This window comes from Thunnus thynnus, chromosome 14 (assembly GCF_963924715.1).
Source record: "Thunnus thynnus chromosome 14, fThuThy2.1, whole genome shotgun sequence".
In the NCBI taxonomy this organism is placed as follows: Eukaryota; Metazoa; Chordata; class Actinopteri; order Scombriformes; family Scombridae; genus Thunnus; species Thunnus thynnus.
In genome coordinates this window covers 30,182,226-30,195,203 of record NC_089530.1, presented here as the reverse complement: position 1 = coordinate 30,195,203, position 12,978 = coordinate 30,182,226, and the positions used below count along the sequence as shown (strand labels likewise).

General features: G+C 42.8%; 1 protein-coding gene across 5 annotated transcripts in view; it reads left to right on the top strand.

Moving 5' to 3' along the window:
- LOC137197476 (inactive ubiquitin carboxyl-terminal hydrolase 54-like) overlaps positions 1-12,978 on the top strand; it is a 60,506-nt gene that overhangs the window by 14,896 nt on the left and 32,632 nt on the right. Inside the window, exons 1-3 of one of the 5 annotated variants that reach the window (XM_067610913.1) lie at positions 439-576; positions 1,472-1,640; positions 11,654-12,457. In XM_067610913.1, coding sequence (XP_067467014.1) covers positions 12,272-12,457 — 186 coding nt within the window. In that variant the 5' untranslated portion in view covers positions 439-576; positions 1,472-1,640; positions 11,654-12,271. Of the gene's footprint in view, positions 1-437; positions 577-1,471; positions 1,641-11,653; positions 12,458-12,978 lie in introns of those variants that run through there. The other 4 variants (XM_067610915.1, XM_067610912.1, XM_067610916.1 and 1 more) reach the window with 4 other exon arrangements.

Genomic DNA, 12,978 nt, shown 5'->3' with positions numbered 1-12,978 from the left:
CTTTTACAGTGGTGGTCTATGGGGGAAAATCCTTTTTGGGCCGCAGGGGGATTTTTTGCTGCAATACCGCGAGTGGCCACTGGGGAAAAACTGGCTGCAAGGCTGAGCGGCGGCGCCCTATCCAGCTCTTATTACACATCCGTGGCTTTAAAACTTTCCGCCATTGTTGTTGCTGCTTTCCACTGACCTCTGACCCCGACGCATCCCCCTTACCGTCCATTTGAGTATTGCATCTTGCAGAGGTTTCGCATTAATTTCTGAGGACTTCAAAGCAGAGTGTTTTTAAATGTCCTCAAACGTGTCTGAAAGGGGCTTTAATCTTAATATTGTCACGAGTTTATGGTTTTAAACGCAACACATAAACACACACACACACACACACACACACATAAACACACACTCACACACACACGTGCACGCGCCTCAGCTCACGCGCACAGTGCTGCAGGTAGTAGCCCCTCCCCCTCCATTCTGCCGTTTTAAACACAATAACCGCCGCTTCTCCGGTGCTGCGGACAAACTGGCTTCAGGACACCGACGGCTCCTGCTTCTCCTCCTCCGGTGTTCAGGTCTCAGGTGAGCTGCTTTAAAAAAACCCCACAACCGGCTGTGTTTTTCCCTGCCTGCGTATCTGCTGTGATGAGCTCGGTAGATTTGAACGTAGCAGCCGTTACTCTCATTCACCGGCGTTAAGCTAATACGGACGCTACGTTGTCGGTTACCGGTTACAAACAGGGGCTCGGTAGTAACGGCGCACCAACGTGTTGTAAATATCCGCACGGATTCGGTGTTTGTTTGTGTGTGTGTGTGTGTGTGTGTGTTTAAGCGGAATCAGAAGAGATAATTAAAGGAGACAACCGGAGCCGTTTTACCGTCATTGTTCTCCGTGAAGTTTGCTGGAAGTGATGTAATGTGTCTCCGGTGCGCACTGCGCCGAACTCCCTTTAAAAAAAACTGCTTTTTTTTAAATTAAAATGCTTCTTTTTGAATTATTGATATTGTTCATGTGTTGTAAATTAATTGAGGCTCGTTTGTGTTCAGGTTAACGTGGTTTACAGTCACCATTTTCCTTTACTGAAATCCCAAACTTCTGGCTTCAGCTCCCGGTGTTCTCCACTGTTTTGGAAGAAGAACATAATGGGAACCAGTTTAAAAAGTGATCTGGTTTATAATAAAATAACTGCTGTACAGTTGGTCTGATTAATGCCGATTTATAGAGTGAGTCCTGGGGATTTCTACTCGTAACTGATTTACAATTTCCGGCGACTGAACGGTTTCCTGTTCATTAGGAATCTTTAAAGTTGTGGATTTGTGAGCGGAGTTTGGTGAGCTGAAGAACCGGACAAGATGCGGTTAAATCGAAGTGATTTAGTTAGAAATGAGTTGGTAGTTTTCCAGTGTTTAACTTTTAGAAACGTTGTTTACAGAATCATACATAGATTCAATGACATGTTGAGTTTATTTCCTACAGGAGGCTGTTTTTAATGACAGTAAAACAACCTGTAGGTCTGGTTCTGTGCAGCTGATGAACTCCTGACTGTAAATGAATGAACCTCCATCAGACTGATGCGTCACTTCACTCCGGGGAAGTTTTGCTGGAAGTGAGGAGAGGAATCTGGAGCTCTCTGCAGAGAGGAGTTGTGAGTTACCGTCAGTGAGCTTTAAAATTAAAGGAACATTATTCAGCAGTACTCATGGGAAAATAATGTGTTGAAAGAGCAGGAGGAGGAGCTCCTCCCAGTCTGGATGATTTACTGTTTATTCACTCAACTGATGGAAGCTGCTGCTGCTGGGAGGAATGTGGGGGAGAGAAAATTAGAACAATACATTAACAACAGGGGACACGATGGAGAGGAAACTACCCAGAGTCTGGAATAACGTTTGTGCATCTTAGTGTAAAAAAAAAAGTTATACTGCAGAACAGAGCTGCAGCTATATCAGGTTTCCTCCTGACTGAGATCTAACTAGTCGACTAGCATGTTTATGATAATAATTTAAGTATTTGAATGTATATTTTTGGGGTTCCAGGGCTGAGAAATAATGTTTTAAGTAAGATTGTTAACACTGTGATACATTACAGAGGAATAAACCGTAATAATGAGCCTTTAAAATATAAATATTACAGCACATGCATGAAGCGAGTCGCCTGTTAACGTCAATAAATGCGTCGGATCGAGCAGCAATCAGACTGAGTTTCCTTTCAGTCCCGTTAAATCCTCTTAACTCTCATTTTAGGCTGTTTCCCGACAGGAAAGTGCTGAAACTAACTAGTCTATAGAGGGATCAGTGCTTCTGTTATCACAGCAGAGCAGGTCACTGACTGACTGAGTGATGAAGTTACACCATTAGTCGGCCAATGGCGCGTCAGCCACGTGTGGCCACGTGTCACCATTTCCTGTATCCGGGGTGTCAAATTAAAAGCCGTTTAGCGTTTCATACACAGTCATTACAAGGTTTTGACTTAACGTTGACGAGGTGCAGCTCCTGTTTTTTTGTTTGTTTCCTGCGACTAAGCGACAGTGAAAACGTGGTTGACTAGTAGGGGGCGGCCCTAAACTATATGAATATTTTCATTAATTTTCAGTCCATAAAATGCTAGAAAATGATGCCAAATGTTGATCAGTGTTTCCCAAACTTGAATAAACTTGTCTCTTGGTTTCTACAGGCCTCTAGAAACCAGTTAGCTAAGCTAGCAGCCCCACAGTCACAGAATACTGGACCAGTATCCAGTCAGGCTGATCTACCTGTTCATATGGAAATCAACGGACTGCTTTCATGTCTCCATCATAGACCAGATCTTTCTGAATCTGCTTCTTTCTTCTCTCTTATTTCTAAAGTGATGTTGATCATTTCTTCAGAGCGACTCTCTGAGCTAATCTTCAGATCTGAGAAACTGAAACCAGACAGTTTTTTTTTCTACTTCTTCTGTCTCCATCGTGTGACTTCATCCTGTTGGTGTAAAAGGCCAAACTGTACCGTATGTTTACAGTCCGTCTGTATATGTGACTATGAGACGTGAGGCTGGATGTGGACTACAAGAAGCTAATTCCTCCTTTCACTGGCTGGAATTAAGTGACTGAAGTGCTCCACATTCCCAAACTGTCCGAGTTATTTCGGTGCGGTTGGCGCTCTGAAGGACGGCTGTATATTCATGAGCTCTCTCCTTTTAGTCATTAGGCCCCAAATCTTTCCCGCAGACCGACTGCCAACGAGGTCAGCAGCAAGAAGAGCTTCAGTCCCGCTGCCCAGAAAGCAACTTAAGATTTACCCACTAATTCTCTGCTGCAGACTTTCATAGAAAAAAAATCAGTCACACAGATTTAACCCACATCATGTCTGCAGGAAACGTCCTCGAGTAAAAACCAGACTGCAGAGAAACTCTGGAAATAAGAGAAAAGGGCTCATTTAATCTCCGTCCGTCCGTCTTCACATCATCCATCACCTCAAACTATCGAGTGTTTTCTCCCGTCGTCTCACACGTTTTCATTTTTAGAAATATCGACGTTCACATGGATGTTTCCTGCAGGTTGTTCTGTTGTTAACATCAGCAGAGCTTTTGTTAATCTTACTCAACCTGAAACTGCAAACAGATATTTTTCATTATTAATCAGTTCATGTGTTCATCACCTTTTCATTCATTCATGTCGGACCAACAGTGCAGAAGCAGCATACTGTCGCTGTGGAGAAGCTGGAAGCATTCATCGATTTATTGTCAAAACACAGTGAAGAAAGGCTACTTCCTGTTGTTTGTTTTCTCCGACCAAAAAGATATTTAATTTACTTCCATATATGACAAAGAAAATGATGGTGACAGACTGACAGACAGTAAGAAGGAGAAAAAGTTCAAACTGAAGGGCCCGAACCTCCCTGCTGCTTTCTCTCTCTTTTATTTATTTCTCTGTGTTTATTTATAACCAGAAATATAATCATATGCCTCCAGATTAATCAATAATGAAAATAATCTTTAGTTGCAGCCCTGATAAAAGCTTTCAGTAGGGATGCATGATATTGGATTTTTTGCCGTTATGCTGATATTTCCAACTCATTGTGGCCGATTGATGCCGATATATGAACATATATTTTCCAGCTGGCTGAGGAGACTATTATACATGCAAGCATAGATTATACTAAATATGATGAAGAAAGACAATATATGAAGGAAGAACTGAGGAAGACTGGAGTTCAGGAGCTCAGCATTAAAACTTTAATGAAGCTGCCAAGTGGGAGCAGCAGTAGAGTTTTCATTGAGTTTATTAGACAGACAGGATTAATGTGCAGGATTTAATCTCTGGTCCACACTCCGGACCAGAAGGTGGCGCTAATGCACCTAATACGCTGGTTGCCAACCGCCGTTATAAACCAAAAAGATTTCTTTTTCCAAACAGAGTGGTACATCCTGTCAGCCGAGGTGTTTCCTATCTGTGCAGCCGATCATAGCAGCTCCTCGACCGACTGTTTCACCCTGACGGTCCAGCTGTTTCTTCCCGCTTTAACCTGAATAACAAACCGGGGCTCGGTGCTCCGGTTGGATCCACACGGAGAGCCGAGGCTAACGTTAGCTGAGAGGCTAGCGGAGTGTTAGCTGCAGCATGGCCGGAGGGAAGCGCAGCCAGCTAGCGCAGCCAGCTAGCCTCTCAGCTAGAAGAAGCAGCTGGTCTGACGGGCAGCTGAGTGAAGTTCAGCCTGCGGAGGAAACACCGGGACCGTCAGGGTGAAACAGTCCGATATTAAATTTTAGAGCTTTTATCGGCCGATACCGATGACGTGCCAATAATAACGTGCATCTCTAAAAATAATCTTTAGTTGCAGCCCTGATAACAGCTTTCAGTCATATGTTTTTTACATTCCTGTTACTGTAAAGTCAGAAACATGAGATTGTAAACTGTTCAGTTGAAAATGGTGTTAATGTAGAGTTTTGATGGTTTTGTTGGGGCTCAGGCTCTCAGCACGAACGTTTTTATCTGTTTGACAGTCTGATATTAAAATGTCTGTGATGAGGATTTCTCAGGCTGACAGAGATTGTTTTCTTCTCTGCAGCTCTCACAGCTGTCTGCCTCTTTTCAAACCATTTAAACCCTTGTTTCTGTTACTCTCGCTGTGTCAGAGGTCGAGCTTTTACTGCGATGTTCCCAAATTATCCCACAATGCTTCCCTACATCACTGGCTCGTCAGGATGAAAGGTGGTGATATGTGCAGCCTTTCTGCAGAGAAACTCTGACTGGACTCAAGTTGTCCCAGTAAGCCAAACATGTCTGGGAACAGATTAAAGTCTCCTTCACTCAAAGTCATGTTTGTCTTCTTGTTCCTTCAGCTGGATGTTTGTTCTCTTCTTCTCTGTGCAGAGTTTGTTTTCACGTCCGTCTGCTAAAGAAGGAAAGTTTCTCTGTGTCACTTTAAATCTCAGTTTAACAGCTGGACATCACAACTAGTTTAGAGCCAGTCGTGGTCCAGTATGCAGCTCACACCAGTGTGATGTGAAAACTTGAAGCCTCTGGTGAACAAACAGTGAGACGGACTTTACAGTGAAGGAATAAAGCAGAGTATTTTTATGTCTCAATAGATCTGAAGAGGATCTTTAAATACTCCAGCAGAACCTGAGTGTGTATCTACACTTTTGATAACGTGACGCTGTTGTCATTAATGTGGAGTCACTGCAGCTCTGGTGCGTTCAGTGGTTGTGGTAAATTTCACTGATGAGGAACAGCAGCTCGCTGAAAATGGGTCAGAAAGTGAATGAAGTCTGGCAGCTGTGAACTCACCTGACAGACCAGACTGACCCGATCAATACTGTCTGTCGCTCTGCTGCCAGAACCTCCCAGTGCCCCCATTCCCTCCCAGTGCCCCCATTCCCTCCCAGTGTCCCCACTTCCTCCCAGTGTCCCCATTCCCTCCCAGTGTCCCTATTCCCTCCCAGTGTCCCTATTTCCTCCCAGTGTCCCCATTGCCTCCCAGTGTCCCCATTCCCTCCCAGTGTCCCCACTCCTTTCCAGTGTCCCCATTCCCTCCCAGTGTCCCCACTTCCTCCCAGTGTCCCCGCTCCCTCCCACTGTCCCTATTCCCTCCCAGTGTCCCTATTCCCTCCCACTGTCCCTATTCCCTCCCAGTGTCCCCATTGCCTCCCAGTGTCTCCACTCCCTCCCAGTGTCCCCACTCCTTCCCCAGTGTCCCCATTTCCTCCCTGTGTTCCCACTCTCTCCCCATTAGCTCCCAGTGTCCCTACTCCCTCCCAGTGTCCCCATTTCTTCCCAGTGTTCCCAGTAGCACCCAGACTTCTGGCAGTGCTCCGGTCAGCTCTGCAGAGCGGCTGCATGAAGGCGGCACTGAGCCAGCCTGTCGAATTAGAGGTGATTATAGCGCTGTTGTGTGTGCGTGTGCGTGTGCGTGTGCGTGTGTGCCTGTGTGTGTGTGTGTGTGCCTGTGTGTGTGTGTGTGTGTGTGTGTGCCTGTGTGTGTGTGTGTGTGTGTGTGTGTGTGTGTGTGCCTGTGTGTGTGTGTGCCTGTGCCTGTGTGTGCGCGTGTGTGTGTGTGTGTGTGTGTGTGTGTGTGTGTAAAGCTTTTGCAACAGACTGGCGTTTTTGTTATGTAACCAGTTATACACCAAATCAGCCTCGGGGACTCACGAGGAGAGGAAACGACCTCGAACCAGTTGAACTAATCCCAGCTCTCTGATTGGTTGGTTCACCGTCCAGGTACACGGCCGTCACCTGCGTCCCCTTTTACTCGCTGGTCTCCGTCACGCGTGACGTCGTCGACATGTTTAAAGCAGGTTCAGTGTGGAGGTGAAGAGAGTTTCTGTTAGTTTGAAATGTTGAAACAAAAGAAACATCATCTCATTTTATGAGCAGCAACGATTAGTCGATTAGTTTATTGACAGAAAATAAATTGGCAACTATTTTGATAATTAATTTTTTTGTCATATTTTTAAGCAAAAATCTGCTGGTTTCAGCTTCTCATATGTGATCATTTGAAGCTTTTCCACATCATACATGACAGTTAACTGAATATCTTTGAGTTCTTGTTAGAGCTGCAATGATTAGTCGATTAATCGATTAGTTGCCAACTATTAAATTAATCCCAACTATCTTAATAATCGATTAATAGATTCCAACTCTGACTGTGAATATTTTCTGGTTTCTTTAGTCTCTGTGACAGTAAACTGAAGATCTTTGAGTTGTTGACATTAACATTCAAGGACGTTAACTTTGGGAAACACTGATCAACATTTTTCACCTTTTACTGACATTTTATGGACCAAACAACTAATCGATTAATCAAGGAAATAGAAGTATTGTTGATGTGTACCAGCAGCTGCAGTTTAATGTTTTCAGCACGTATAAAATGTCGATCTTCTGCTGCTAAGTGTTACTGTTGCATCCAAGTGTCTTATTTCACCCATAATGCATTGCGTGACAGGCTGTCTAAGTCAGTTAGTCACTCATAGGGAAGCTTTCTGCAACATGTAAATATAAGTGTTTAATAGCAAGTCTGACTCAGTTATATTAAAGTCAAAGACTCTTTATGCTGTTATGTTTGTTAGCTCAGTTTCAGTCTGTGTGACGTGTTTTTCTGCTGCAGAGGAAATAAATTCATAACAAGTGAAAACAACATCTGAGACGAGAAGCTGAAAGAGACACAAAGACAGTCTGAAAAATGCTAAACTATCAGAGAGAATCATCTGACGCCTCCAGCAGTCTGACGAGAGACAGAGAGAGAGACTGACAGGATACGCTAATGTGGGATTTACCTTCTGCTTTAATGGACGGACTCTCTTCTCCTCGGATTCATAGCATCTCACAGGACGACTGACAGTGTGTTAGAAAGGTGAAGGAGGGGCTCGTCTTTTATTCTGGACAATACTGTGTGTGTTGAAAAGCTGCTCAAACACTTCGTCTCTGCACAGAAGAAAGACGTTATTATCCAGAGAAATCATAGATCAGAGGAAGACGGCTGCTCTTCTGCGAGCTGCGTGTTGTTAACGTTGTCAACACAAACACAAACACACTGTCAGCCTCAGGTAGACGACTGCTGCTGCTTTAAACTGCTGCAGTTAACGAGACTAATGTTGTTAACGAAGGAGACGCAGACACAGAAACACACATAGACGCTGTAATCCTGCACAGACAGACAGAGTCTGATCAGGCTAATCCCTGCTCACCTCCCTCTGCTCCGACCTGCACACACACACACACACACACACACACACACACACACACACACACACACACACACACACACACACACACACACACAAACGCACACACTCTGAAGTACTTGTACTTTACTTGAGTATTTCCATGTGATGCTACTTTCTACATTTCAGAGGGAAATATTTTACTTTCTACTCCACTACATTTATTTGACAGCTTTAGTTACTTTTCAGATGAAGATTTGACACAATGGATAATATAACAAGCTTTTAAAATACAACACATTGTTAAAGATGAAACCAGTGGTTTCCAACCTTTTTGTCTTTTGACGTCTTACAAAAAGCAGTGTGTAGTCGGGGTCACATTTCACATGTCTATGAGTTGTTAACAGCTCCACCAAATAGTGATTTTTCCCTCTAAACTTCTCACATGCTTTCATTTCAATAAATGTTCAAATGATCCAATATTTCAGCAAAAATCAAAGATTAGAGAAAAAGTCCAGAAACTGAAAACAGATTTGTGTATCAGAACTTTGTTTTTTCTTCTTTCCTCTCCCATTAATCATCTCACCACCCCTCAGATTTATCTGCTGACCCTTTGGAGGGGCCCGACCCCTAGGTTGGGAACCACTGGACTAAACTAGCTAACTGTATATAAAGTAGTGTAAACTAGCTCCACCTCCAGCAGCTACAACAGTAACATGCTGCTCTAACACTGATGCTTCACTATTAATAATCTAATGATGTCATATATAATAATATATCAGTCAGAGGGACCAAACCACTACTTTTACTGCAATACTTTAACTACATCAAGCTCATAATACTTATGTACTTTTACTGCAATACTTTAACTACATCAAGCTCATAATACTTATGTACTTTTACTGCAATACTTTAACTACATCAAGCTCATAATACTTATGTACTTTTACTGCAATACTTTAACTACATCAAGCTCATAATACTTATGTACTTTTACTGCAATACTTTAACTACATCAAGCTCATAATACTTATGTACTTTTACTGTAGGAGGATTTTTACTTGTGATGGAGTATTTGTACATTGTTGTATTGGTACTTTTACTGCAGTAAAGGATCTGAGTACTTCTTCTCTTACTTCCTGTGTTCTCATCTCTGTCACTAACTGCAGTCTGTTGATTCATTTATGAACATACTTTAATTTATTTACTGTGGAGCTGAAATGAGCCAAAATCCCAAACTTTGAATAGAGAGCCGAAGTCATGACATCAGTGCACAGAAAAAACTACAGCTCCCATTAAAAGAACTACAAGTGTGGGTACTTACGTCAACATAACTTGATTTTTTCCATGTTCATGAAACTCTTCAACACTTTCTTATAAAGTCATTATTCATCTTTCTAGTTCCGAGCTCTGATGGGGACAATGCGTCGGTGTGTTTAAAGGTGTACTATGCAGGATTTGTGGGTTTGTGTTTATAAGCGGAGAGGGAGGGGGAGAGAGCAGCAGTGGTGGAGCGAGCTACAGAGTGAATGAAGAGAGGGAGCAGCTCTAGCGAGAACAAAGCTGTGACTCAGAGTAATAAAACATTATTTCCTGATTGTTTCACGGCGGTTACGTTCTAAAGCGCAAATAAACACACCCACACCTCCACACAACACTGCAGGAAGCTGCTGTTGCTGGATGTAGTGTGAATGCAGAGCTGCTTCCTGTCCGCTGCAGCCTCTCTGCTCTGCTCTGTGTGTGTGTAGCTCAGCCTCTCACACGCACACCCGCTGCTCTTTATACATCCACGACACAGAGACAGAGAGCAGAGCGGAGCAGAGGAGAGACATGTAACCTGGTCACTACACTACACTACACTATGAGTCCTGACCTCACACCTGCGTGCTGTGATTGGCTGGGAGCTACACACCCACTGCCCAAAGGTTGACGCCCACAAACGCCCCGAACACAGCAAAATAATAAAAAATAGAGGCAGAGAGCAGAATCTCTGCAGACACAGACACACTACTAGTGGGTCATTAGTAATGATTGAGAGGGATTACTGTTAATGCTTGCATACTGTACAATAGGAATTATTTTCATAATTGATTAATAGTTTTAAGTCATGATCAAACATGAATGTCAAACTCTGATTGGCATATTTTACTATTTGCCAACATTTTATAGACCAAACATTTATTTGGTTAATGGAGAAATGAATCAGCACATTTATGGATAATGAAATGATAAACACAGTGTCGTATTTGCAGCAGATAAACCAAGTTTCCAAAACTCTTCACTGCTCTGTTAAAACCCTGAAACACTTTTTCAGATGACACATTTCTGTCGATCCGTCCTCTGTGGCTCTGACAGACTTTATAGATTTGAATTTTCACGCTGTTAAAAGTGCATCAGTCATTTAATGTGTGTGTGTGTGTGTGTGTGTGTGTGTGTGTGTGTGTGTGTGTGTGTGTGTGTGTGTGTGTGTATGTGTGTGTGTGTGTGTGTGTGTGTGTGTGTGTGTGTTTGATATGAATTGTCAAAGATAACCCTGAGGGGGTTTGGCAGCACAAGTCGACTGTCAGAACAATGAAACCAGTCAGAGAGAAGCTGTAAAGGCTTCTGTCTGTTGTGATGGAGGAGGAGGAGGAGGAGGAGGAGGAGGAGGGTTCCTCAACTCATTATGTCTGCAGAGGCCTTAAATTATCTCAGTTTAGGGTCTTAGAGGAGATTTAGATTTAGATCCAGTTATTATAGGTCTTGGTGTTGGTGAGTAATGTTTGTTTTCAGCTCTTCAGACTCAGACGAGCTGCTTCAGAAACAGTTTAACAGTCTGTTTGTTCAATGAATCTGAAGTTTGATCGGTTCTCTTCTATCCGTCACTCAGCAGACATGTTTGTGATCATTTAGTTTCTCTATTAATCCTTTTATCTACAAAATATCAAAACTATGAAACATGCCAAAAAAGTCCAAGTTGACGTCTTCAAATGTCTTTTTGTTTGACCAAAATCCAAAGAAAAGCACTTTACTGTCATCAGATTATCGATTAATTGATTAGTTATCAACTATGAAAGTCATCGCCAACTATGATGGGAATTATTTTGAGTCTTTTTTCTCTGATTTCAGCTTCTTAAATGTGAATATTTCCTGGTTTCTTTAGTGTCTGTCAGTAAACTGAAGATATTTGAAAACGAGACATTTGAGGACGTCGTGTTGGACTTTAGGAAACACTGATCAAACATTTTTCACCATTTTTTTGATGTTTTATGGACCAGAAAACAAATTGATTAATCAAGAAAATAATCGGCATAGTTAATTAGTTCGTTTCAGCCCTAAAATCAAACATTTGAGGAGCTGAAACCAGCACATATTTAAAAAATGACTAAAACTATTATTTGATGATTAAAATAATTGCATTATTTTCATATTATTTAGTTTATTAATCAGCGAATCGTTGCAGCTCTGCTCCTCTAAAATAGTTCAGGTCAACAGTTTAAAAAACCTCTCAAACTGTTTGTCTTTCTTCTTCTTCTTCTGCAGGTCTGTCCTGAGCGCCTGCAGAGCCGCTGACCTCTGACCTCTGACCTCCGACCCGCCGGCTGGTCTGTGTTGAGTCTGGAGGACGAGGTGGTCACGACTCAGCTGCACGTGTCGGCGTCTGAAAGGAGGCGAAAGTTCGTCTCTCTCACCTGCGGGATCGTAGGACGTTTACGGGAGCTGATCAGTCTACGTCCGGTCGGGTTTCCTCCGTCGTCTCTCAGAGTCTGGAATATAAAACACGATTCCTGGGAGAAATAAAACCTTTCAAAGTAAAAGGATCCTTCAGTACTGAACCTGTGGAATGTAAAAAGGAGAAAAGAAGACACAGAATATTTCTAACTCCCTGGGACACAAAGTTCCTGGATATTCTTGGATTTGAATTAAAAACAGACTCTGGAGAGACGTAATATATATTTAATTCTTCACTCTTGGAATTTATCTGTTTTCTTGGACTTAATTTAAAAGTTTCTTGCTCTGTCCGTCCCACTTTTCGTCGTCCACTCAGCTGGAAGAAAAAATGGCTCCTTCGATACGAGAACGGACGACAGGAAGCTGATCCCTGCGAGGGAGCGAGGTCGAGACACAGAGAGAGAGAGAGAGAGAGAGAGAGGAACTAAAATGTCGTGGAAGAGGAACTACTTTGCGTCGGGCACCGGAGGAAGCGACGTCGCGGCAGGCGGAGTCGGAGGAGGTGGTGGGATGCCGGGAATGTTGACGCCTCGCACCATGACGTCCATCGCTCCCAGTAAAGGGCTGAGCAACGAGCCGGGACAGAACAGCTGCTTCCTGAACAGCGCCCTGCAGGTACACACACACACACACACACACACACACACACACACACACACACACACACACTCTGACGCTCTGGCTGACCTTTGACCCCTGCTGTGTTGACTGTGTCACCTTCAGTCATGTGTTCTCAGGAGAGTAAAAGCAAGAGATGGAAGGAAAGACTGATTATCATCAGTATTGATCAATTGGAAATTATTGGTTGATTGACAGAAAAAAAGGATTATTATTATTTAAACTAAAATTCTCTGTTAGCAGCTTCTCACATGTGAAATATTCACATTTAAGAAGCTGAAATCAGAGAATTTTGACATCTTTTCCTAAATAAATGACTCAAAACTATTAATCGATTATGAAAATAGTTGGTGATTAATTTAATAGTTGGCGACTAATTGATTAATTGACTGATGGTTGCAGCTGTAAATCAGATTATGTGCAGTAAAGCACTTTGCCTGGTTATTAATCCGGTTTTGATTGGTTTATAATCAAATACCTGCGGAAGTAATGACATCCCATGATCCTCAGCTGCCTCT